Source organism: Lynx canadensis, chromosome A2 (assembly GCF_007474595.2).
Source record: "Lynx canadensis isolate LIC74 chromosome A2, mLynCan4.pri.v2, whole genome shotgun sequence".
NCBI lineage: Eukaryota > Metazoa > Chordata > Mammalia > Carnivora > Felidae > Lynx > Lynx canadensis.
Window position 1 is genome coordinate 10,203,888 of NC_044304.2, and position 27,638 is coordinate 10,231,525.

Consider the following 27,638-nt stretch of genomic DNA (forward strand, 5'->3'; position numbering starts at 1 on the left):
TGTCACCTGCTTTATTTCTGGAGAAGGGTAAAGGAAGAAAATATTCACTTGAATTTGAGGGGCAGTTAAATTGGAAGCAAAACTACCAACAATTTTAGACTTTTAAGGTTATTCTTGTCAATAAAGGGAATACTGAAACTTCCTAGTTTGAAAACTCAAGATATAAATATTTTCTCAAAGCAAGATCATCCATTTTCACAGGGATACAAGAATAAAGAACAACAAACCCAATAGCACCGGATGGGGTTTTAACACAGAAAATAAGGCCAAGTTTCTCCTTTCAAATGCAGATTGTTTAGAACAAACTGAGGGTTGATGGAACAAGGTGTGTGGGAGATGAGCTAGATGGGTGATGGGTATTAAGGAGGTCACTTGTGATGAGCCCTGGGTGTTGTAAGTGATGAATCACTGAATTCTACTCCTGAACAATATTGCACTAACATTCACTAAAATTTAAATAAATTTAAAAAAGAAAAAAAAAGCAAAGGCTTTTTTTTTTTTTTCTTTTAAGTAGGCTTTAAGTCCAGCACAGAGCCCAGTGCAGGGTTTGATATGCCCACAGTCATGAGATCAAGACCTGAACTGAAATCAAGAGCTGGACACTTAAGTGACTGAGCTGCCCACGTGCCTGTCAAATGCAGATTTTAATTAACATATGCTTATCAATCACAGTTGTATTCCTTCTTTTTTTAAAAATTATTTTTTTAAGTGATCTCTACATCCAACGTGGGGCTTGGCCTCACCACCCCAAGATCAAGAGTCATGTACTTCACGGACTGAGCTAGTCAGGTGTCCCTGGAAGTAGTCTCTGTTAATTCAACTCTTCTCTCATCCTTAACAGGAACCCCAGGAACCTGAAGAGCATGTGTGTTATTAACCAGATACAATCTGGCAGCTCCTTCCGAACTGGAATCTGTCTACTAATAGACTGGCATAGCTCAGGACTGCTCCCAGAAACGGGAATCTGTAGCTAAGTTGGCAGGTGGGACAGATACTGAGGGTGCCACCAGGCAAACAGTTGACCACTGTGTAATGGGTCCAGGAAGATGTGAACTCTGTTTGCCGTATGGTTTTGGGCCACCATGGACAGGGCTACCCTGGGACACCAGCGTCACTTGATGATTCTGTGTGTCCACATTCACACTGATAACGAACAGTGTAAATGCCAATCCTATTACAATTGCAATAAAGAAGAAATTGAGAGTGGTGTCACCATAAACTTATAATTTCGTTTTGGTCCAGGTTTTCAATTATTTACTGTATGAGTTTTGCTTTAATCTTGCCTGGGATGTTGTCCTTCATTTTCTAATATTTTAATAATCTTGGTAGATTTTGACGTGCCTGGAATTTGTTCATTCCTAAGTGGATAGCCTGTTGTCCTGACACCATTTATTGAGAGAATTTGTGACTTCCCTGACTTCACATTCAGTGTTTCAAACGTTGAATTGAAATGCTATTTCTATGGAACGTCACATTGCTGTAGATGATGTATTCTTTACGTTTTTTTTCATTGACTCATTTTCTATTCCTGGAACAACACCACATGTTAAAAACTGCCATGGTTTTGTTTTTATAGATGTTATGACACAAATCCCTGTGTTTTCTTTCAAATAACTTTAAATCTGGGCTTGAATAAGGAGAGACTTTACTTAGAAGGACTATTGTTGTAGGGAGAAGATTCTCAGAAATCCAGGACTATCTCAAAATCATATGGAAAAATATTTTTATTTTATAGGGTAAAGGAAGAAGCAGGCGGAGATAAGCAGCGTCTTTGGAGGGGAAGCTGGACAAATAAGAGGAAATTATCAGTGTGTTTTGGCAAAAAGAGGGTCCTGCTGTGGTCAGCCAATTCCCAGGAGAGGCTGATGGCAAGGGTATGTTCCACTTTTTGGGTACTTGCTCAGGCTTGAGGGTAAGCAGAAGTCAGGGGCCTGTAGGAAAGAGAGAAGCCTGATTAAAGTTCAGTCAAGAAAAAACAAAGAGCAAGAAATGGCCCATTGTGAGCACCTGATTGCTTATTCTTCTTTGTAAGTGGCCTATCTCTTCTGTCACATTTTTTCTTCTAAATACACTTTATAGCCAGTTTACTAAAGTCCGTGAAAATGTCTTGGGACTTTGACTGCTGTTGCATTGACTGTGTAGATGAACTTGGAGGTAGTAACTTTTTTACAGTATTAAGACTTTTCCATCACTACTAACACAACTCTCTCTCCTTGTGTAGGTTATGATTTCTTCCAGTTACACCTTACAGTTTTCTCCTTGAGAACTTCATGCGTTTCTCATGGGACTGTTCTTAGGTGCTGTTGAGGTTTTATTTTATTTTTTTAATTTTAAGTTTATTTATTCATTTTGAGACAGACAGAGAGAGCAAGGCGGGGAGGGGCAGAGACAGAAGAAGAGAGAGAGAGAGAGAGAGAGAGAGAGAGAGAATATCCCAAGCAGGCTCTGCACTGTCAGCACAGAGCCCGATGTGGGGCTTGAACTCATGAAATGCGAGACCATGACCTGAGCCGAAATCAAGAGTCAGATGCTTAACCAACTAAGCCACCCGGGAGCTCCTGTTGAGGTTTTATTTTTAAATTTTATTTATTTATTTATTTATTTATTTATTTATTTATTTATTTAGATGTTTGTTTATTTTGAGAGAGAGACAGACAGAGAGACAGAGAGAGTGTGAGCAGGGGGAGGGGCAGAGAGAGGGAGACACAGAATCTGAAACAGGTTCCAGGCTCTGAGCTGTCAGCACAGAGCCTATCACGGGGCTTGAACCCATGAACTATGAGATCATGACCTGAGCTGAAGTTGGACGCTCAACTGACTGAGCCACCCAGGCTCCCATTATTTTTAAATTTAAACAGCTCTTTGTATTTTTATTTTATTTTTTTATTAAAATTTTTTCTTAATGTTTATTTTTGAGACAGAGAGAGAGAGAGAGAGAGGGACAGAGCATGAGCAGGGGAGGGGCAGAGAGAGAGGGAGACAGAATCTGAAGCAGGCTCCAGGCGCCGAGCTCTCCACCCTGCGCGGGGCTCAAATTCACCAACTGCGAGATCATGAGCTGAGCCCAAGTCGGACCCTTAACTGACTGAGCCGCCAAGCGTCCCTCAGCTCTTTGTATTTTAAAATTTATTTTTCCTTTGGTAGAAAAACCATTGCATTTTGAATGTTGCCCTTGCTTTCAGCATGTTAGTGAACTCAGTATTTTCCAGTGAATTCTCTGAAGCTTTCTTGGCAGACAATTACACACTCTTTCTTTCCGCTCCGTTGGGTTGAACTTGGAGATAGCATAAAGAATTGTGAGCTGGTTCAACTATTGAGTTTCAAAGTAGTTTGAAACGGGGGCACCTGGCTGGCTCGGTAGAACATGCAACTCTTGATCTCAGGGTCGTGAGTTCAAGCCCCACATTGGGTATGAAGCCTCCTTAAAAAAAAAAAAGGTAAAACAAATCATTTTGGAATCAGTAGTTAACATGGGGACCGTGTGATTGGTCCATAAGTCCTGCTTCCTAAGCAAAGGAGAAAGTCCAACGATTCCTCAATCAGAATCTGCAGTTTAACAAAAGATACCAGACATTCTGTAGACAAAAGGAATTTCAAGCATTGTGGGCAAAACACTAGTTAAGAATTAGGGTTGGGATATGTCATGCCTTATGCTTTGCTTTTCAGCAACTGTATTCTTGCCTTTACCTGGAGTGGGCACCTCATTTAAAACATTAAAACATTTACTTTTGATAATAAGTAAGAACATGCATACAGTTTTGTTGTAAAAATACGACACCACAAAGCACAAGAGAGATCTGACTGATCCTCACCTGACCTAACCTCCCTTAAATAGGTTTTCTCTACTATTACTGAATTATAATTTGTTCTGCCAAACATAGGATCTATGACTTAATTATGAGAGTTAAACAAGACTCTATCCATGTAAACATTCAAATGTTACTACACTTAAGCTTTTAAAGTTATATAGCATGGTACTACAGACACCCAACAACTTGACCTCACTTTTTATAGTATGTGGAGATTTTTCTGTGTCAACATAGGTACCAGTGATTGGGTCTTTGTGTCTGTGGACTGGCATTCCTTAAAACTGAAATAATTTCTCATCTTGCCATGTATTTTATTTTGTTTTATTTTATTTTATTTTCAGAGAGGGAGAGAGAGAGAGAGAGAGAGAGAGCAGGGGAGAGGGGCAGAGGGAGAGAGAATATCTTTAGTAGGCTCTGCACTGACGCTGGGATCATGACCTGAGCCCAAATCAAGAGGTGGAGGCTCACCCAACTGAGCCACCCAGTGCCCCAGCATCTTGCCCCTTCTTATTGACGGTTTATTTGAGTGGTTTGTGTTTTCCCATCTTCCAATGCCACAGTGAACACGCTGAGGCCATCTTTTCCCTTGAGGTCCCTACTTCAGAGACTTTTAAGAACAGAGAAGACTGTGCTCCACTGGCTGAAGAGGACCTTAGCTGGACTGAGCTCTTTGTGGCCGATTCCTGGAAGTTGGAATCCGCAGAATCTGGAAACGGGAAGTTTGTGCCTAGAGGAGCCTAGAAACCAGAAACTCTTGTCTCCTGAATCTGAGACTGTGAATCTGCAGTAAGTAGACTTGAAGTGTCAGTGTTGGGGGGCCAGCAATCCAGGAACATGATCAGGAACTCAAGGCTTGGGCACTGGGGATTCTGTGAAGCCGGGAAGTAGGCGTTCCGAATGTGGGGGATGTGAGGAGTTGGAAGAATGGAGAGCCTGAAAAGGAATTGGGGACAGTCAGACAATGGGAGAGACTGTGGTGGGCCAAAGGGATCGCCCATAGCGGCAGTCTCTGGTGCAGGGGTCCTGATGGGGGAATGCGAACCTGATGGAGGGGACGGGGGTAGGAGTCGGGGTGGAGTGGGAGGGGTGGGCTTCCGGAGGAGCCGGATGGGGAAAATCTGGAGCAGTGCCAGAAAGAGTCAGGGAGGATAGTGAGAGGGTTTTGAAATGAGGAAGCTAAGACGTATGCTATAAAACAGTTGTCTAAAGTGAAAACACCGGCAAATAGCTGAGCCAGCATTTAAACTCAGGTCGGTACAAACTGAATTTCCCAGCTGTAAACACCCTAAGAGTGTGGGAGAAGGTCAATCTGGGATTTCTGCTTGGGACTTTGTTTTGTAGGGTGTTTTGTTTTTGTTTTTGTTTTGAGAGAGAGAGAGCATGACAGCACGAGTGGGGGAGGGGCAAAGAGAGAATCCCAAGCAGGCTCCAGCGAAGAAAGAGCCCATCTCAGGGTTCGATCCCACGACCCTGGGTTCATGTCCTGAGCTGAAATCAAGAGTCAAACACTCAACTGACCACCCGGAGGGAGAGAGAGAATCCCAAGCAGACATCACTTTCAGTGTGGAGCCTTCGGTGGGGTTTGATCCCGCGACTGTGAGATCATAACCTGAGCTGAAATCAAGAGTTGGATGCTCAACAAACTGAGCCACCCAGGAACCCCTAGATGTGAGCACTTTAAAGTGAGAATGAGATAGTTATACACATCATGTGAATGTCTTTCTTTGTGCTTTATGGCAACTTTGAATTTTCTTTTTCTTTTTCAAATCGCAAGTATGTGGATATCGTCTTTTTTAAAATAATGTTATCAACGTATATATACAGCAACGTAGGGAAAACCTCCCCTACCTCCCATGGCTGCCTCCTCCAATACCTAGGCACATGTGGATGTGCATTTCCCCTCCTTTACAAAGCCACTCATGATCTACACTTTGAAATGTACCCAATAACTTTGCTAAATGCTAACATATATACATTTATGTATAAATATCTTAAAATCTTGTACCAAACTATGAGAACAGAAGTGTTCTTAGGACCCAGCCCGGTAGAGTGGTTGAAATACAAAGGAGATGGAGCAAGCTCACGTAGAAAGATAGCGATATTCCAGGGAGTGTGGACACATGGAAGCCAGAGACCAAGAGGAGTATTGTGACACGGAGGAAGCCAACACAGCATCCAGTACACCAAGAGTTCCAAATGCTGCTAAGACCGCTAAGAGGACCAAAAGATATTCATAAGTAGAGACCATTGGTGGCCTAAGACAGAGGTCTTTTGGTGGAATGATGGAGGCAAAATCCAGGTTTGAACATCGAGAGGAAGAAGAAGAAGGAAGCATAAATAAAACATTACTACTTCTTGGGGCGGCTTGGTGGCTCAGCTGGTTGAGCATCCGACTCTTGATTTCTGAATCAGGTCATGATCCCATGGTCGTGGGATTGAGCCCTGAGTCGGGCTCCACACTGAGCGTGGAGTCTGCTTAAGATTCTCTCCCTCTGCCCCTCTCCCCCAGTCACACACACACACACACACACACTCTCTCTCTCTCTCTATAAAATAAAAAAAAAATTAAAATAGATCAGAGTAAGTGAGACATGTAATGTGTTACAATGCAGCTGTTGAGAACATGAGAACCAATATACCAGAGATAAAATGTGTGAACCATAATGTTAAGCCACTGGGAAGTCAAGAGGGTCAGGAACCAAAGTACAGGTAGAGGGATTGGCCTTAAAAACTAGGAGACATATTTTGTCTATGTGCGGTCACAAGAGGGAATGAGGACACAGTGAACTAGATGCCAAATGGCTGCTGTTTTTGAGAGTGCAAAAGTAACCTTGTTTCTTCCTGCTGACTTGTGTTTTCTCTATGAAGAAGTCAGTACGCACATCTGCTGGGAGGAGGAAAGAGTTTGAAGGATGAGATTTTGATGAGTAGACCATTTGGGAAGGAACAGTTTTAGAGGGAGGACAGGCAAGTTGGGGAGAGATGTGTAGACGACTTGCCAGGCAGGGTGAGGATGGGGGGTGGGGAATGAAGTTGGGAGAAAGTAGAATAGGCTGAAGACCTTGCATAATTTATATAAAGCCCGTGAGTCTCTGCAATGACCTGGGAGAAAAGATGTGCGTGGCTCTGTGCACTTTGAGCATTAACGATCTGCTCCACACCATTCATTTCTGATTAGTTAGCTGACCAAGCTTCCTTCTCTGCTTATAAGTATCTACATTTGTATCTTCTCACCAAGCACAATTAGAAACCCTATGCAACATTTTGCACAAAGTCGGTGCTCCACAAACGTGGGGAAAGAGGACAGTCATGTGCAAGGGTCACTGTGAACATAGAAGCTCAGCGAGTGAAAGTATAGGAAGAGCTCGTTTCAAGACAGGGAAGTGCCTTCAAGTGAGTCCAGGCACGAGCCTTCCTAGGGCATCGTCTCCTCTCTGCCCAGGTTGTCCAGTGAGGCAGGCATGAGACGCCCAAGCGGATCGGCTAGGGAAGTGCTCTGGGAACACTGCATAATCTTACCGCACTGTGCTTGGAGGCATCAGACACGGTCCCGCTTGAGAGCGTGTAATTCTCAGGCTCGGCTTTGGCTTTCCTGACCCCTCTGAACCATTTCCGGTACTGCTCCCGGACCTGCAGGGGCGAAGCACGCTCTGGGTCAGCTCACTGGGTGGGGTGGGGACAGGAAGAGTCCTGGATGGGGGCCGGACCGTGGTACCTGCTGGCTGAGGAGGCAGTACACCAGGAAGATGAACGCTCCCTGCAGGCTGTTGATGATGGTGAAGAGGTAAGCCATGACTCGGGCAGCTGGCCCCACCTGCAGGAGGCCCAGACACCACGTGCAGCCCAGGATGAGGAGCTGAGCCGTCGCTTTCAATGTCAGCATCCTGGGTAGGAGGCAAGAGGAGGCTCGTGATGCACCGGGAGCAACAGCCCCCTCCCCACCCCACCTGTTTTCAAGTCCACTCCACGGATGCTTCCTACTGAGTAGCGATCAACTTGGATCTTTATCGTCAATGATTCCATAAAAAGAAATGGTGTTTGGGTCAGGGATGACAGTTTGACTAGGACTAGGGATGGTAGTGACACTCCAGAATGTGAGTTTCAAAAAGGTCACGATGTTTCAGGAAGACCCCTAATTTTGCTCAGCTGACATTGTCGAGAACATTCTGTGCCCCTGGCCCTAGGCTGGGGCTTGGGCATTCAGAACAACCAAGACAAGACTTCTGTTTCCACAGCCCTTAGAGTCTGGTGGCAAGACAAAAACAAATGATCACTTATAACATTTGCAAAGTGAGGTACTTCTGCCCAGATCCCATCCAGGGCTGTTCCTGTCCCCACCTTCTCCATGACCTGACCCAGAATGTGCTTTGCCCAGAATAGAGGCCACTGATCTGTGCAAAGTTGAGGAAAGGAAAGGACATTCCCAAACTCTTAGACGAAGTGACATGTGGTTGATGAACCTGCGTTCAGGTGGGGCAAGAGAAGGGGAAGGCAGGGGGCATAAAACGCATGAAGGCATGACCATGAAAGGGTGCGCTGGGTTCTGGGAACTGTTATGTGATGTTTTGAGTGTGTTGTAAGGATAGAAATGTTCTCAGGACCTACTATGTAAGGCATGGAAGCAATCCCTGTGTATCAGGGCAAAGTCCATTCTCTCTGGACATCAGATCCTTGGAGCTCTGAGGATAATGCTCTGGATGGGGGATATTCCTCTGACTCATCCTCACCTGGTGTTCTGGAGGGTGGACACATCTCTGTTGAGGGAGGAGAGCTTGTTTTTCACAATCCAGAAGGTCATCAGAAAGAAGGCCAGATTAATCTGCAGAAAGCCCACAGGCCTGTTAAATTCACTCCACGTCTGGTAAGCATCCTCCTAGCTCATCCAACACCTAACTCGGCAGGTAAGAAGCTTTGTCTTTTGTAGGAGTCCTAGAAGACTAGACCAACCACCCTGTAACTCAGGCATGTGTTTGCCCTGTGACTCTGGTGAGCACTTCGATGCAGTTCACGTGGAAACTCCAAATTTTAGCACTGAAAGTCCCAGGTCTCAGGAAACATGTTAGTCCTGTTGTTACAATGGAAATTCCTGCATCCTGGGGGGGGGGGGGTCTCTCATCAGTCCTGGGCCAACTGGAATGATTGCTCCCGCTGCCTGTAACCCTCCTGGTACACCTGGTCTTTGAATGACCGTCACTTGGGCAGGCAGGAGGCTCTGATGTCGTGTGTTACTCACGGAGAAGATGGTGCAGACGGGGCCCAGGAAGGTCCATACAAATCCTTTGTCTGTGTGGAGCCAGCATCTAAGAGAGAGATGAGAAGTGAGTCAAGAGAACATTGGCCTTTGTGGATAAAGAATCACTAGAATGTATAATATATAATGATTGAATACTTCATAATGAACATTTAAAATAATTAAATCCTAAGGACTTAAAAACAGTTCAAGGAACACAAAATTCCACCAGAGAGATGTCTTTGGAGTGGGCACTGACCTTTCCTCTGCGTATCATGTTCGGGGGAAATTAAATCGCTATTGGTTCTATGATGGCCACAGTTGTGCTGGAGAAGATAGGGGCAGTGGGAATTGGCACTTACCTGGTGGGTGTTCCATAAAGGGAAGGTCTGGAAGCAGCAGAAATGGCCACGATTAGAGCCGGGACTCCATAGCCCACAGGGAACATGAGTCTGTTCATGAACCTGCTCACACTGGAGTAGTTGACCATCGTCAGGTTGCGTGCCGTGAGGAAGAGGTGTAGACCGTCCAACAGCATCCAGGTGAAGGAGGCCAGGTAGAGATAGTGTAAGGCCCCCGCGATGATGGCGCACAGCAGCTGGGGGAGGAGGAAGGAGTCACCAGGAGGGACTGTCAGGGAGGAGGGTGGCCCCAGGACCCCTCCCATAGCTTGCCAGCGGGGAGAACTCGTATATATATATACTCGTATATATATATACGAGTATATATATATACGAGTATATATATATACGAGTATATATATATACGAGTATATATATATACGAGTATATATATATACGAGTATATATATATATATATACTCGTATATATATATACTCGTATATATATATACTCGTATATATATATATATATATATATATATATATATATGTAGTCGAGTTTTTGAGAGAGGATTGTCTTCTGCTTCATCAGTCAACGTGAAATAGGCTATTTACCCCTCCAGCCTCCCTGTCGCCCAACGATATTGTGTTAAGGTATCAGTGCAGCAGGGCTCCACGAACTGAGCATCCCGTGGCTCAGGGCAGGGGGTCCTCTGGGACAGTGTCAGTACCTTGATCTTGGTCTGGTCGATGGCCGTGAGGAAGAGCAGGTGGGCCAGGAAGAGGCAGACCGAGAGCTGCAGGTGGAGCGAGGTGCTGGTGTTCTGGATGGCTTTGCACAGGAGGAAGGTGAGGGCTGCCAGGAGGAGGCACAGCAGGGAGAGGCCCAGCCCCACGTAGGTGATGACAGCCAGCACGGGATCCTCCTGCTCAGACCCGTGAATGAGATCACAGTCACCTCTTTAAAAGCATAGGCTAGAATGGTAAAACTTAAACACACTGATAGTAATGTTGCAAAATGGAACTTTTGGAACTCTCATACACTCCTGTGTGAGAATGTAAAAGGTAACAACTACTTTGGAATGGAGTTTGGGAGATTTTTTTATAAGGTTGAACATACATTAATGTTAAACACACACTTACCATAGGACTCAGCAACTCCATTTCTGGGTATTTACCAAGAGAAATGAAAACGAATGTCCATAAGACCAATGTTTACGCATTTTCATAACAGCTCTATTCATAATAGCCCAAACTGGAAGAAATGCAAATGCCCATTAATTGGAGAACAGTTTTTGGTATAAAACAATCTGTGGTATAGTAATATGTTGGGATGCTATATAGCAATAAAAAGGAATGAATTATGTTTACACTCAGTAATATGAGAGAATCTCATAGAATGTTGAGCCAAAGAGCCAGGAACAAAAGAGAACAATTCCATTCTACTGAATGACTCTAGGACAGTCAAAATAAACTATAGCAACAAAATGAGATCTGTGGTTTCCTGGGGTTTGGGATGGGAGCACTGAGAGACTCCTGAGGGGCTTTCTGAGGTTACGGAAAAGTTCTACCAGCTCAGTGACCTTTAGAGCATGGTTTTTTTTTTTTACAACTGTTAAAACTTACAAAGTGTATGCTTATAATCGGATTTCTATTGCAAATATATCGTATGCCAATAACATCAGTTAAAAAAATGAGTCACTTGAGTGTGTGATGCTAGAAGTAAAGCTTGTATAAACGCAGCTGTACCTATGTGATAGGATAATCCTCCTTCAAGACATCAAGCCTTTGAACCTACTAGGGTTGTATTTCGATGCTGAAATTTGTGTATCACTATGTTTATTAGCTTTACAGGTTGCTCTCCTGGAAATGATGCTTCAGTCCTACCCATCCCAGTGACCCGAGAGCACCTTCATGAGTATTTGTACCAGGTCAGCTAGAAAAAAATCATATTCTTGGGCTGGGAAAAATAACACAGACCACAAAAACACAGACAATTATCTGTTTCCCCCACTCCCCTCCCATCTCTCCCCATTGCTAAGGATTCATTACAAATTGTAGTACTTATCACGTTTTAAAGGAAATCCTTGTTTGAAAGAAAAAGTCAATTGTTCTGGTATTGAAAATGGTGGCCCAAAGGGTGCATGTGCACATGTGCTCACATGTACATGCATGCACACACACACACACACACACACACACACACACCTGTTCTTGGAAATAATTCAAATGCCACAAATGTAATAAAACCAAAACTGCCATTTCCACTTTCTCTAAAACTAGGGAATAATTGGAAGAGAAGCTAAAATCCGAGAAGATTGACTAGAAGTATACATTGGAGGAAACCAGAATAATCTGTGTCATGATTACAATAGTGGGAATGATGTAGGCAGGAGTTTCCATCCACCAGTTGGTTTAAAGAAGTTTGGCTCTGGTTGTGGAGGAAAACAGGTTTTGTACATGAAAACCCTACTGCTGACATTTAATTTTGCTTAGATAAATTTTTATTTTTTTTTTAATGTTTATTTCTGAGACAGAGAGAGGCAGAGCGTGAGAGGGAGACACAGAATCCGAAACAGACTCCAGGCTCTGAGCTGTCAGCACAGAGTCCAACACGGGGCTTGAACTCACGGACCACGAGATCATGACCTGAGCTGAAGTCGGACGCTCAACCAACTGAGCCACCCAGGCACCCCTAGATAAATTTTTAAAAGTTACATAAAAATCACAAAACCCTGAACATGTTTTTACATAAATATCTTGGAAATAACTCCCCCAGGAAACACCATCTGCCTTAATCATAAGTGATCAAAAGGATCTATACAACATATCACAAAAAAATAAAAAGGAACAAACACAAGATCTATACAAAATATCACAAAAAAATTAAATGGAACAAACACAAAATCTATACAGAATATCACAAAAAAGGAGAAAGAGAGTAAAAAATTTAAGTAAGGAATACTCACCAAATAATTGTTAACATGGGCAGATAAAAGTTGTGACATTATTTACTCTGAATCAAAGCATGTAAGGAAGCTCTTGCCTTTATAAGCAAGAAATGAAAGCAGAGATACAAGGCCTCAGAGAAGAGAGATCTTGTGAAGTTGTGCATTAGAAAAACACAGTAAAGAAGTGGAAGAAAAAAAACCCCTGCAGTAATGAAGACAAAATTTGAAAAGCTCATATTAAGAATGGACCCTACTGAAGTGCAGTTTAAGAGATAGAACAGGAATGAAAAAAATGGCAAAATTAAATTAATATAAAGAAAGAGGCAAAAGGAAATCAGAAGAACAAGGAATACGAGAGCGAGGTAAATGAGAGCCACAACATGCAGAGTTGGTCTTCAATGAAGAAAACCAAATCAATGAAGAGAACAAATGTTGGAACGTATATTTCAAGGCGTATTTTCAAAAATGAAAGAAGAGTCAAATCTAAACACTTAAAAGAAACACTTTGAATGGTTGGGTGGGGGGATTAGCCAAGAATGACTGTATCGTTACCCAACTTTAAAATGTAAAGGAATCCATTGGGTGGCTACTGATATATGGCAATATTATATGTGTGTATTAAATGTATGTATCTCAAAGTTAGAACTATTCCTCTGACATAGCAATGCTATTGCAACTTTGCAGAAACTGAAGCCTGCAAAAAATGTTTGTCGTTGGAGATTTGCTAAAGTATGGAACATCCACAGAATGGAAAGCTGTGTAATTTAAAGATGAATGGTCAAGTTCTTTGTGTACTGATACAGAATCTCCTAAGTATTTGAAATGGAAAAAATGCCTAAGAATGAATATGTAGGCAATGCCTGGAGTGAAAATAAAATTACACATTATATGTATTTGCTTGTTTATACATAAAATATCTCTAAAAGTGCTCAGAAGAAACTGAGATTTCTTCTAAGAAGAACCCTGATCACTGGGGGCCATGGGCGGGAAAGAGACTTTTCAATGTTACTCCTTCAACCATGTGAATATTTTTCATCTCTTCAGAAATGTAACCGGGAAAACTTGTACACCACACTTTATTCCTTGCTGAAATGGCGGGACGAAACACGCTGTTTTGGGGGTGCTGTTTGAATTGGTCTGGATTCCCATGAGGCCTGGCCATTTAGTTAAAAGAGTTCTCATTTTGATCTGCCTGCTGTCACCTGGGAGGATCTCAATTCCTGGTGCCACCACCTACCCCGCCTCCCCCATCCCAGAAGGAGTAACCCTGTCACCCGGCCAGGAAAGGACGATGGTTTGGTCCTCGAGGCTGATCTCCCTGGGTCCCTTCTGACCTCTCCCATCACATCCTTTCCTTTCTGGTTGCCTGTAGTCTCTAGCATCCTTGTCTCCGTGGCCTCTCTCAGGGATCTCACCTGAATGTGGCCGTGGGCCATGAGGACAGCAAAGCTGCTGAGGTGGGAGCACTGGCAGGTGGTGCTGGCGTCTCCGGTGGCCGCCATCCTGCAGCCCGTGGTGGACCAATGACCACATCCATCCTGACTGTGCTCCCAGAAGACACAGAACACCTTCTGTGTTGGCCTGGGCGTCACTGACTGTAGGAAGAGAGCGTCGGTGGGAGCTGGAGACTCTTATCCAAAGCTGGTTTGCAAAGGGCTTTCCTGGGGGAAGGAGGCGCCCACGGAGGAGGCCCCCAGGACACAAAGGGTGTTCTCGACAGTGAGGCTGAGCCCCGGGCCCAGACCAGTTCCTTGCCCAGCCACAGCCCCATTCCACCAGGACTCACGTGGTGGGAGAAGATGAAGGTGACAGGGGAGCTGAGGTTCTGGGTGTCCTTGTTGCTCACAAAGGCAGAGACGACATCTGAGAGCAGGACAGGGGGGCCTCCTGCCAGGAAGTCCCTGTGTTCACGCAGAACTGTCTGCTGCTTAGAGTCCAGGACCAGGGGCGCCTCAGCCAGTAACTTGCTCATCCCTGGAGTGGAGACGAGGCCCACCACAGAAGGACCTGCAGGACAAGGCCAAGATTGACATGTCAGGGTCGCTGCCAGGGCCCCTTTCTCCTCAAATGGACTCTCCCCTGTAGCCCCGCCCACCCTACACTTTCCTTTAATCTTTAATTCTGTGTCACATCCTGGCTGTCTGGTCCCATCGCAAGGTCTCAGGGGCCTTCCCTTCCCCACTGCAGTCATTACCCAAGTCATTGGATTCCTGTGCCACATCCCACTTCAGCTGCATCTTTGCCTGGCTCTGGCCCAAGGTGACATCCTGGATTCCTTGGTCCTGCACCGTCAGAGACAGTCCTGTAGTGGTGGCAATGGCACGAGGGATGGGAGAAGTCAGGCTACAGCTTGCAGTGTTGGAATTAGATCTTTTTGGTATGCTGATAAACCGCATGAATTTTAAGTATGAAATAAGAGTGATGTGGCTGCTTTAATACTGTTATTTGAGAGAGAGAGCGAGAGAGAGAGAGAGAGAGCGAGCAGGGGAGGGGCAGAGGAGGAGGGCAGAGAATCCCAAATAGGCTCCATGCTGTTAGCACAGAGAGCAACATGGGGCTTGATCTCACAAGCCGAAAGATCACGACCTGAGCTGAAATCAGAGTCAGACTCTTAACAAGCCACCCAGGCATCCTTTGACTATTTTTAAAAGCTGAAAACCAAAATGTTTCCAAAGATTGCACTTTTTTAGAAAATTTTCTACTGAATTTGCATAATCTCAAGGAAAGGAAGAAACTGCTAACAGACAAGACAAGGCTTTTGTTGCGATGGCAATTCTAACTCTGTGGGTAGTAAGCTCTGTAGTAGTAAGGAATTCCCTGAACTCGCACCCATGGGTTAACAAGGCAGGGTGAAGTTGCCCAGTGCGGAGCTAATTAGCAAAAGAAAGGTGCCTTGTTGACCCTGAGGTAGCATGCTTTGTCTGTCTTGTCCCCTAGGCAAGTTAAGATAAACAGACTGGCGCCTCATGCCTGCTGTAAACAACTGGCACCAGGACTTTGTTTTTTATTGACCCAAACCCCTAACACCACATATCTTCAAAACCCCCTTTCCCTCACTCCCATGAGTTAATGTTCACGGTTTCATTGTCTCTTCCTGCACGTCCATCACGCTTGTAAGCCTTCTGATCCTAATAAAAATGGAGCAAGGACCCTTACTCGGTGCTCTTGTCTCCTCCCCGGACACTAGTCTCTCTCACATTTTAATCCTGCATCCGCTTTCTTGCTGGACAAGAGAGAACTCCAGACCCGGAGTCTACGACATAACTCTAAATCACAGATGCTCCAAATTTGAATATAAACAACACTGCTGTTAAATCTGATGTAGGTATTTGCCACTCGAAGTCTGACAAGGTCTGGTGTCCAGACTATATAAAGAGTTCTTACAACTCAATAATAAGACAAATAACCCAATTAAAAAACCCAAAGATGAGCTCGAGCCCCACTTGGAGCTCTAAGCTGACAGTGCAGAGCCTGGGTGGGATTCTCTCTCTCTCCCTCTCTTTCTGCCCCTTGCTCACTCACACCCTCTCTCTCTAAAAAAAAGGTTTTAAAAAATAAATAAAATAAAAAACCCAAAGAATGCAAAAATACTAATTCAAAGGGATACATGCACCCTAACGTTTATAGCAGCATTGTCTACAGTAGCCAAAGTACGGAAAGAGTCCAAACATCTACCAACTGATGAATGGATAAAGAATAGGTGTCACACACACACACGAACATTAGTCAGCAAAAAAAAAGAATGAAATCTTGCCATTTGCAACGAGGTAGATGGAGCTAGAGTGTACTATGCTAAGCAAAATAAGTCAGTCAGAGAAAGACAAATACCATATGGTTTCACTCATAGGTGGAACTTAAGAAACAAAACAGATGTTCATAGGGGAAAAAAAGAGAGAGGCAAACCAAGAAACAGACCCTTAACTATAAAGAACAAACTGGTGGTTACCAGAGGGGAGGTGGAGGAGGGGATGGGTGAAATAGGTGATGAGGGTTCAGGAAGGCACTTGTGATGAGCACCAGACATTGTATGGAAGTGTTGAATAACTAAATGGTACACCTGAAACTAATATTACAATGTAGGTTAAATAACTGGAATTTAAATAAAAGCTTTAAAAAATGGGCAAAAGACTTGAATAGGCATTTCTCTAGAGAAGATATATAAAATGCCAGTAAGTACATGAAAATATCCTTAACATCATTAGTTATTAGGTAAGTGAAAATGAAAACCAGAATGAAATACCATTTCGCACCTGCTAGGATGGCTATAATATCACCTGCCCTCCCAAATAGCAAGTGTTTGCAACGATGTGGAGAAATTAGAATGCTTATCCATTGCTGGAGGGAATGTAAATGGTCCAGCCACTTTGGAAAGCAGCCTGGAAATTTCTCAAAATATTAAATGTAGAGTTACTAGATGACCCAGCAATGCCACCGTCAGATATCTACCCCAAAGAAAGGAAAACATACGTTCGCACGATTTGTCTGTGAGTGTTAATTCATAATAGCCTCAAAGCAGAAAACCTAAATGTCCATCAACTGATAGAAAGATAAATAAAATGTACATAACCTTATGAAGGCATGCCATTTGTCAATCAAATGGAATGAAATACTGATATAAGCTACAACATGGCTGAACTTCAAGATGTATGCTGAGTGAAAGAATCCAATAACGTAAGGTCATAGATTGTATGATTCCATTTATATGAAATGTCCAGAATAGGCGATCCATAGACACAGAAAGCAGGTTGGTGGCTGCCAGGGGCTGGGGGTTGCGGGGAATGTGGAGTGACCGCTCATGCATATGGGGTTTCTTTTTGGTGTGATGAAAATGTCTAAGATTATTTCATGGTAATGGTTGCACACCTTTGTGAATATGCCCAAAACATTGAATTATACACTTCAAATGGGTGAATTTATGTTGGGTAAATTACATCTCAGTAACACTGTTGAAAAACACCTGATTGAGGTAAGTCTTCCTGGTAATTGCCATCTACATATGGTGAAATTAGTCTGGAAATGCTTTCTTTGAGCCCCAGATAAAACCATGAATAAAATGATTGCAGTTCTTTCCAAATGCATGCAAAAGGAGTCCACAAAGATGAAAAGATATTAAACAATGACCAGGCTATTTGAGGATGCAGGAATCAGAATCAAATATTTGTGGCCAGCTTTTAATTCTCTTTGCCATCTCCTAGGTAGTATGGATGCTGAAAAATCTGGGAAAAACTGCATAGAAATAAGCATGCGTTTCAACAATGAAACCATTGGTACAATGTTATTTAAGGTTATACTTAAAATTAGATCAGATAATATTATGTAATTTTCAACTTTTCAAGATTAATTGCATTTTTTTCATTTCCAGGTAGTGTTGAGTTTATTTTTGGATACCTTATTTTTATGAACCTCATTGTTGCAATTTTCTGTTGTAATTATATAAACGATGTAATGATAGACTTACTGATATTTGTATATGCTTCTTTTTACTTATCCTTAAAAAAATCTGAAACTTTTGTGCTTAAAACAAATAAAAGACTGAGTTCCACAGGAGCTTATTTTATGATAGGAGAATATTTTCTGAATTATTTTAAATAAAATCCTGAGATGTGAGTGTGGCCACTTGGCTCCAGTAGGACGGTCTCTAGCAAGAGGGGAGAGTGAGAAGGTGAACAGAAGGAGCAGGAGCCCGAAGCATACTCAGATACTTACCTGTGCCTGCAGGAGCATGCGCGGTCAGTGGCCCATTGGGCAGCAACTTGCTCAACACTCTCAGGACATCCTCCAGGCCAATGAGCAGGTGAGTGGCCACACAGTGCTGCTCTGAGGGGGCCAAGGTCTCCAGGTCCCCTGGGGTCTCCAGCAGCTCATCTACTTCCTGCATGAGGTCCTGGGGGATGAGACAAAGAGCCAGTGGGCAATGGATCAAATGGGTTGCATGAAGACCTGGCCATTCAGCCCAAGAGAACAGACCCTAGACATTGGGTATTTGGAGGGTAACAATGGCACTGAATTAGATTCCTTGGATGGTCCTTGTTGCTTAGATCTCAGCCACTTAGAGGTCAACCTGGGTCAGAAAGGCCAAGGATGACATAAGCCCAAAGCCCAGAACCAGCCAATAGGGAAATAAATTAGTGCACCTGGGTGTCTTTAAAAGTGCTTCTAGATAGCCTTCTCTCCACCATGGGTGAGGGACCAGTTGCAGTGCCAACTACATAGGAGCTTGTCTACATCCCTACCAAAGTGACCCAGGTCTCTATGGGATTCCCACACCTGGCCTCTTTCCTGGTTCTGACTTTACCTGGATGGTGTTCTTGGCCAAAGCTGGCTTGAAGTCTTGGGATAACTGCTGGACCTTGTCAAAGAAGCGGGAGAGACTCTGGGGAAAGGGGACATGGGGGCAGGTCAGAGAGCCTGAAGTGGGAGTTTGGGGAGAGGGTGGACACAAGATGGTTGCTGAAGATCTTTCTGCTTCTAGTCTTCTGCTGAGGCTCCACTCACCTGGCTGTTGACTCCAGAAGGTGATGTCCATGAGGGGAAGGGGACTTCTGAAGGGAAAAGAGGCAGAAGCACCACTAATGTGTGTGTGTGTGTGCCTGCATATACATGTGGAATGCATGTATGTGCATGGTTTCTGTTTTGTGAAGGCATGTGTTCACACGGATGTTCATGTGCAAGAGTGTGTGTGCACACACATGCACATGCATCTGTGTGCATCTGTGTGTATGCATGTGTGTATGTTGGACTATATACCTTCACAGATAGTGAAGTTCAGACCATGTAGAGGCCTGGATCTGGCCACCCAGTCATGGTGACAGTAGCATTTGTAGCTGCCCTTCACATTGATGCAGTGGGTGGTGTTGTGGCATTGGTGTTTTCCGGAGCTGCATTCGTCCACATCTAGAGACACAAAAGAGAAGGATCAGTCCCCTGTCAAGGCCTTGATAAGGCCTCTCCTATACTCAATAAGTCCAGCCTTACTACCTTCCATCATCTTCTTCAAGGTCAGGCATCGAAGATTCCATCATAACTTCAGTGGACGGATACCATCTGGTGATAGCACTCTCTACTCAACCACCATCTCAGACAGAGCAGGGGTTGGCAAACCATGGCCCACAGACAAATCCAGCTGTTGCCTATTTCTGTAAAGGATTTTTTTAAGTGGCTAGGAAAAAAAAATCAAAGGAAGAGCTGTCTTTTTTGACCCATGAAAATTATATGAAATTAAAATTTTAGTATCCATACATAAAATTTTATTGGAATGTAGCCACTCTTATTCATTTATGTGTTGTCTGTCTGTTTTCACACTATAATGGCAGAGTTGAGTAGTTGTGATAGGGACCTTGTGGCCCAAAAAACTCAAGATATTTATGATGTGGCCCTTCGCATAAGGAGTTGGCTGGCCTCTACATTCAAGCAAGGTTGCCAAGATGAGAACTTTGTGTGTGTATGTGTGATATTCAGATCAGAGCTGCTTGTGGATGGTGAGTGTGGTAGAGAGAATAATGGCCCCTTCAAAGACATCCAAGTCCTTATTCCTGGAGCCTATGATCATGTTATCTTTCATCCAAAAGAAAATTTTGAACTTGGTGATTAAGTCTCTTGTTGGGGAATTATCCTGATGATATGGGTGTACTTAACATAATCACAAAGGTTCTTATAAAAGGGAGGGAGAAGGTCAGAGAGGAGAGGAGATGATGCATATGATGTTGACTTTGAAGAGAGAAAAAGGAGCCTTGAACCAAGGAATGAAGGCATTTTCCAGAAGCCAGAAAAGGCAAGGAAACAGATTCTCCCCTAGAGCTTCTAGAAGGAACCACTTAAAACTTCTAACCTTCAACACAGTAAGAGAATATATTATACTGTTTTAAACTACTAAGTTTGTTATATTAGTAATAAGAAATTAATACAGCGATTCACCCAGGAGCCTGGGAATCGCTTCCAGCCAAGTGATGTTGGTATCTGCCATTCGCGTTGCTGCAGGAGTCTGATGGGTAATCGGGAGGTATGCATAGTCCGCTCAAAAAGCCTCTAACCCCACTGGCTAATGCCACCCCTCACTTTTCTGTGGTGCCAGCTCTACCCTTCAGGGCTCTGGGCGTACACACACCTCAGCATTGCCTATAGCCTGTTGGGTGGGTGGTAGACCTATTCTAAATGCCACACCCAGAAGGAACTTGCTTTGGCCCCAGAATATCTCAGGCATCCCTGCTATCTCCCCACCCAAGGGAAGTTCCTTCTCAGAGCAGTTTGTGGTTGAAAAATGAGGAAGGCATGTGATTGTGGTCACAGCATTGAGTAAATGTGACTGTCCTCAAATCCACTTGGCTGTAAACTTATCTTTCTGTCTTTTCTAATTAGGAGAGAAATTTGATCCTCTTTTGTTAACTTAGAAACCAGGAGAGTGGAGCTAGGACAGTACTTGATACAGCTTTTTCTGTTTGTAACCTAGACAGTGGGGTAGGAGATGCTTCTCTCAATTTAAGGTCAGAGATTTTTCTACTTTAGGGATGGTGAGTAGTTTACAAACAGCATCATGCTCCCAGTAAGGCTGACGTTTAAAAGTGATCCCATTTCATGTAAAAATTTTTTAATTACATATTTTTTTGGAGAAAGAATGAGAAACAGAGAGAGATCACCTATGAGAATGAGTGAGTGGGGGAGGAGCAGAGAAAGACAGAATTTTAAGCAGGTTCCATGCCCAGCACAGAGCCTGATGTGGGGCTTGATCTCACTATTGTGAGATTGTGACCTGAGCCTAAATCAAGAGTTGGACACTTAACTTTACCCAGGCGCCCTGAAAGTTGAACCATTTCAGAGCAAATACATTGCTGTCACATTTTAATATGAAATGATTTGAATCATTGAATATTAAATTCAACGTTGAATTTAGTTTACTTTTCTCTTTGTGGATACTAAACATCCCTTGTCTCTTAGTCATTTCTGATACTTTCAAACATGGGTCAAACAACTGTGTAAATACAAAATGGCTAGTGTGAAAATTAATAATGGATTGAAAAGTCCTCAGTTAATATAAGTCTATGAAACTTTTCTTACAGTTTTATAAGATAAACAACTTAATATTCAGGTTTAAAAAAAAAGTTAAAAAAAAAACTTCATCTCTTCAAGGGTAGATAAGGAAACCAAGACCAGAGATTGTAAAAACTTAGCCAAAATCAAGGCCAAGTGATAAGACCAAGGTGTGACCACAGCTCACACCTTGTGTGATGATGAACTCTTTCCAGTTTTTCACTTACATGTTATTTCCAGAACGCCTTCTATGTGCTAGGCACTGGGGTACAGTGGTGAGAAACACATTGTTTTCCCAAGACATGGATGGTTTGCCAAGAGTGACTATTGACTTATATTGTATTTGTATTTTGATCTGTCTGCTTACTGGAGTAAAAACTCCAGGAGACACAGCCTGTGCTTTATTTAGTGTTGGAGTCACAGTGCCTGGCATAGAGCTCAGAGCAATGGTAGGCAATCAAATCACACCGATGATGAAATTATTGTCTAAATACTACCACAAAGTAGTATTTACTTTTTGGACTACTGCTTGAAAAGTTTTAAGATGAAAATATATGTATGGAAACATGCTTGAAATTAAGAAAAAGGAAGATGGGGGACAAACAAAGCCATTGGCATACTATAAGTACCATCCCGTGGCATATTTTTCTATTTAAAACAACTTGGGAAGAATTCTAGTTTATCAAGAGATATCTCATCTAGCTCTATTTTTAATCATTCCAATTGGAAACAACCCAAATGGGTGAATGGATAAACCAATTCTATACAATAGAATATTACTTAGCAATAAAAAGGAATGAACTAGTCATCATAATTAACATTGGAACTCTGAAGAAATATCTATATCTGAGCTCCATGCCAGGAGTGGTTCAGAACATCTCAGGTAGGGAGGGATCCCAGGCATCTCTATTTAAAAAAAATTTTTTTTAAATGTTTATTTTTGACACAGAGAGAGACAGAGCATGAGTGGGGGAGGGGAAGAGAGAGAGAGGGTGACACAGAATCCGAAGCAGGCTCCAGGCTCTGAGCTGTCAGCACAGAGCCCAACGCGGGACTTGAACTCACAGACTGCGATATCATGACCTGAGCCCAAGTTGGACGCTCAACCGACTGAGCCACCCAGGCACCCTGGAATCTCTATTTTTTAAAATACAGGGTGATTCTAACAGAAAGCCAGAAATGAAAGTTACTATACGCATCCCTCTAAAACAATGATCTGTGGAGGTGCCTGGGTGTCTCAGACGGTTAAGCGTCCAACTTCAGCTCAGGTAATAATCTTGCAGTTCATGAGTTTGAGCCCCACATCGGGCTCTGGGCTGACAGCTCAGAGTCTGGAGCCTGCTTCAGATTCTGTGTCTCCCTCTCTCTCTGCCCTACCCCCACTTGCGCTCCGTCTCTCAAAAATGAATAAATGTTAAAAAAATGAAAAAATAATAAAACAACGATCTGTGGCCTAACCTGTGACATGTGAATCTAGAAGTAACTTTATGCAGTTGTATTATTAGCCAAACTCAAGATCTGGATAAATAGATCCAGATAAAAGAAAACAGTCATTGTAAATGCAAAATAACTGTAGCCAATTTTCTTTCTGGAAAATAGACGTATCAAAAGCGGGGGGAGAAGGAATGTGCGATTGATACACAAAACAATATGGATAAACCTCCAAAAACATTACACTGAGTAGATGAAATCTGACTTACAAGGCTACATATTGTATTACTGCAATTTATACGACATTTTCAAAAGACAGTGCTGCAGGTGGAAAAAATATCTGTATGTGAGGGGTTGCCAGGGCAGGTGGCGTAGTGCCTATAAAGAAACAGGATGAAGGAATGTTTTGGAATAATGTAATTAATTGTTTTGGATCCTGAATGTAGTGGTGGTAACCCAGATCTGTACTTATGTTAAAATTCATAGAACTGTCCACCAAAAAGAAAAACAAGTTGATAAAAAAGGGCTCCGAAGCTTATTATTGTATGGCTATCCTGTAATATGTGAAACTCTTCTCCATTAATGGAAGTCATCCGTTTCCAAGCCTTAACTATTGTATACAATGTTGCAATAAAGAATTTTCTAGATATACCTTCACAGGGCATTGTAAGTCTGGACAAGTACAAGAAATGGGAGGAAGGAGCCCATGAGAGACCCAAGAGTGCTCTCTTCTGGACTCTCAGACCTATGGAATAATTGACAGGATGAGATTGGTCGTGGGCATGGGGGAAATGTGTGACACAGAAGCCACTTACCTTGACAAGTGTTCTCTTTCTCGCTTTGGAATTTGGTGCCTCCTGAAAGGAGCTCGTGCCCAGGGGCACACTCACAGTAGTAACTCCCCTCCACGTTGTGACAATGTGCAAGGCTTCCACAAGACATGTATAAAGGTGGGCCACACTCGTTGATATCTGGAACACAAGTGAGAACTTCTAACAACGTCTAAAATTCTGGTAGGATAGGTAGCAACCAGATTCAGATGATTTGACCCCTTGCATTTTCTTTCTGAACAAAATAACGTGTTTATGGGAGAAAACTGGGAAATCAGAAAACTCCAATGACATTTAAATATCCCACCCCCGAGACTGCAACAGTTTTTTAAAAATGGAGAATAGTATAATAAATCCACATGTATTTGTCACCCACCATTACCGATTATGAAAAGAACACTATTAAATTTTCATCAATTTCCTGTGGACTCAGAACACAGCTTTTGGAATATACAAATTCTTCCGGGGTTTTAGAATATTTTATGCCTACTTTTCCACATCAAACCAAGAAATAATTTTAATGCCTATAGATGTTCTATAGTAGGGATATTTCATATTTTATCCAACTCTTGACCAACTGGACAGATATCAGAATGCAACAGTTTGAACCATGGGCCCAGCTTCTTCCTCTTCCTTTGGACAAATGGTTTCACCTCTCAAGGCTCAGTTTCCTCATTTATAAAATGGTGCCAACATTGACTTTCTCAAGGGGCTGATTTGAACTTCTTCAGGGACGGCGTTTCTTTGAGAGATTTGTGGAATTCACATTAACCCTATCTGAATTCCATCTCTATGACCATCTGTGTGAGTGTGAACAAAGCACCTCTCAAAGTCTCAGCTTCCTTATCTACAAATCAGAAGTAATAACAGTATCCATTCATCTGGTTATTATGTAGTTCAAATTAATTTTAATTTCGGAAATAGTGCTTTACAAATGGCAAACGGCCATCCGGCTTGAGGTTGCATGTGGATATTTTTGGATGGAGGAACTGAGATTATGGCTTATAGGGAGTTCCCGGCAAGTTAGCTCTAGGGTTGGTGGAACATTCAGAATCTCTGTTGGCTGCATGGTTCTTCCTGACCTCCCCCTTCAACAGGCTGCCTCTGTCTTTGACCAATTAACAGCCAACAACAACCACAACAGCAAATGTATTGGCTTCTTCTCAAGTGCGATGCACTGTTCTAAGTGTTTGACATGTGTTAATTTATCATTTACATATTTTTTTCTTGAGGTGACATTCACATACCAAAACCAACTGTTTTGAAGTGAACAATTCACTGGCATGTATTGCATTCACAGTGTTGTGCAACCACTCCCTCTCTCTAGTTCCAGAACATTTTTATGACACCAAAAGAAAACCCCTTTAGGTAAAGGGGATTAATAGTACAGTTCTCATGATGAGCACTGAATAATGATATATAGACTTGTTGAATCACTAACTTGTACACCTGAAACTAATATCACACTGTCTGTTAACTATGATGGGATTAAAATAAAAAAATTAAAAGTAAAGAACTCCCTTTCCCATTTAAGTGGTCACTTCCCATTCTTCCCGCCCCCAGCACCTGACAACCACCAATTTGCTTTCTGTCTCTATGGATTCCATTTATATGTTGATTTAAAACACGTAACTAAATGGGTTGATATTATCATTGTCCCTGATTTACAGAGAAGGAAATTGAGGCCCTGCTTGGTCTTGCACAGCTGATCAGTAAAAAAATCTGGAATTCAGATAGTCCAGCTCCAAATCCTCAGCTCTTAACACTGTACTCCTTGACCATGAGGCCTGATTGCCTGTCTCTTGGCTTCTCTCTCCTGCCCTGGACAATGAAATCAAGTGCTGCTTCAAGGGCTGAGGAGTCTGTGATGACTCCTCTAAGGACCCCCTCTGTGATGACCCCCTCTATGATCTCTCAGTCTCTTTACCTGTACAGACCTCCGAGGAGGTGCTAAAGATGACCTTTCCAGAGAGTGAAGTGAATCCAGGATCACAGCGGCAGGAGCTGGCATTGGTACAGTGGGCATTCCGTGGGCACCGAGCACAGGGAGCTGTGGGGGAATGGACATATGGGTTTGAAGGCTCTCAGAAGATGCCAACTCCCAGTGGGGCATAAGGAGATGGAGGGAGGAGAAGAAAGCAATGCTTGTTTTCATACAAGGAATTGTCCTTGGTAATGGACTGGAAGTCTGGGGGAGAAGCAGGGTCAATTTCTCAAAGCCTAAGAAGAGAACTCCCGAGAAAAAGCCCTTGCTAGTGCAACGTCCCTTCCCTCAGCTTCAGGTAATGGGTAGAGTCTGTTTGAGCACACTCACCTCCATTCTTGTGGGCAATAGCTCCCAATGGTATTAGCAGGACACAGAGCCCTAGAACACAGAAAGAAGGTAAATATGGCTGAGGAATGAAATCCAAACCTCCCACACAAATAGGTGCTACAACCTGGTTAAAGTGACTCTCCCCTATTGCCCCATGGCTTCTAAAGCATCCCAGTGTTTCCTTCTGGACAGGTTCCTAGACTTTCCCACAGGACCTAGGGGGTGCATGTTTTCCCTTTTATCTTCCAGAAGACTCCTGAGGAATTGATAGCAGTAAATTTTTAGTATAGGTATCAAAATCTACACAAATGGAAAGTAACAGGCACACATATTAGAACATCAATTCCCATCAACTTTACGAGATACATCTTATGAGGAAATTTTCAGATCTGCCTGTCTTCATTCAGATATTAATATCTGTTTTTTATAGTCAGGATATTTCTTCTTTTGAAGTGGTTTGAATCCATTTTCACTTCCAGGCTGGCCTGAGATCGCACCACTGTTCTTGGAGTTGATTGCAACTAAATTTGAATGAGTTCTGTCACTCTTTGGCTCTGTGACTTTGTGCAACTTGATCTAGATTAAAAAGTTCTTTTTTCAGTTTAATAGAAAACTCTAAGTAGAAGAATAGTCAACTCAACCCGTGAGGATCAATCATCCTGCTCCAATCATCATCAACTTATGGTTACTTTTATTTCATCCACACCTCTACTCAGCCCCTGCCCCCACTGGATAACTTGGAGGCAAATTTCAGGCACCATATTATTTCACAGGATTTATTCTAAAAACAAAACCATTTGCAGGTAATAATAACAAAAATATGTAGATCATAAATTGAGAAATACCCAAATAAGTCTCACATTTTCCCCCAGCTGCAAATTCAAACCACTTCCTTCTTTGAAAGATTAATAGAATTAAAAAGTGTCCTTTTTTGGGGTTATTATCTTCCCAGAGAATAATGCAACAGCAAGCTATGAATCAAGCAAAAGACAAAGAAGTTTTTCCAAAGGCATAGAGAACACTAAAATGGTCTTAAGATTCTCACAATTCTACCTACCTGGATGAAATGCAAAGTATCTTCCCTTCATGGTACAGAAACATGAAGCTTGAGCAGTGGGGGAATTCAATCTTGAGCTGTGGGCCAATAATATTTCCTGTTGAAGCAAAAGTATGCCCTAGAAGAACTGACTAGCTAGAAACAGCTAGCCTGAATGCTTTCTTCCCTTTCCCCCACCAATTTAAACTTATCAGATCTCCCTGTTCTCCTTTTTATTTTTTGCCTAGCATTAGTACTCTTTGGATGGCCAGCCTCCTTGCTGATTCTTCTTCATTTCTAATGATGAAAGAGCGAGTGATGGTGAATCTAATTAAAGGGTCTTTCCAAAAGAGTAAATCTGTGGGTCCCCGGCCAATGATGCAGTTCAGCATTGTTGAATAAGACTACTGCCTAGCTAACATTCACCGACTACCTTCTACATCCTGGGATTTGAGCCGTATACGTTACTTTTTTTCATTCTTGCTTTTCCCCATTGTCTTCAGTCCAGTGATGCTGTTTAAACAAGAATGTGTTGAGGTGGGAAGGCTGCAGAATTGATAGCTGCTAGTTTTATATAAGGCACATACACCCCTTAAAATTTTTGTAAGATGGAAATAGTTATTCTTACCAGGGTGTTGGGAGGATTCAATGAGAACAAACAGGTAAAGCACA

At 42.8% G+C, this 27,638-nt stretch overlaps 1 protein-coding gene across 4 annotated transcripts; it reads right to left on the bottom strand.

Moving 5' to 3' along the window:
- Nucleotides 1-1,720: 1,720 nt before the first annotated feature.
- On the bottom strand, nucleotides 1,721-27,154 carry LOC115505045 (adhesion G protein-coupled receptor E2-like). 4 transcript variants are annotated; one of them, XM_030302402.1, is made up of 18 exons: nucleotides 26,988-27,154; nucleotides 25,931-25,981; nucleotides 25,544-25,666; nucleotides 23,602-23,757; nucleotides 19,079-19,225; nucleotides 18,827-18,873; nucleotides 18,627-18,704; nucleotides 18,038-18,215; nucleotides 14,526-14,633; nucleotides 14,118-14,338; nucleotides 13,747-13,926; nucleotides 10,112-10,306; nucleotides 9,402-9,637; nucleotides 9,043-9,109; nucleotides 8,537-8,628; nucleotides 7,525-7,693; nucleotides 7,329-7,439; nucleotides 1,721-1,931 (listed from the first exon to the last, which is right to left on the bottom strand). In XM_030302402.1, the coding sequence occupies exons 1-18, from the start codon at nucleotides 27,016-27,018 to the stop codon at nucleotides 1,842-1,844; spliced, it is 2,280 nt and encodes a 759-aa protein (XP_030158262.1). In that variant the 5' UTR covers nucleotides 27,019-27,154; the 3' UTR covers nucleotides 1,721-1,841. The 4 variants fall into 4 exon arrangements, with proteins under 4 accessions (XP_030158262.1, XP_030158278.1, XP_030158286.1 ...); XM_030302411.1 differs by lacking the exon at nucleotides 1,721-1,931 and adding an exon at nucleotides 4,225-4,742; XM_030302418.1 differs by lacking the exon at nucleotides 18,627-18,704.
- Between the last annotated feature and the right edge of the window lie 484 nt (nucleotides 27,155-27,638).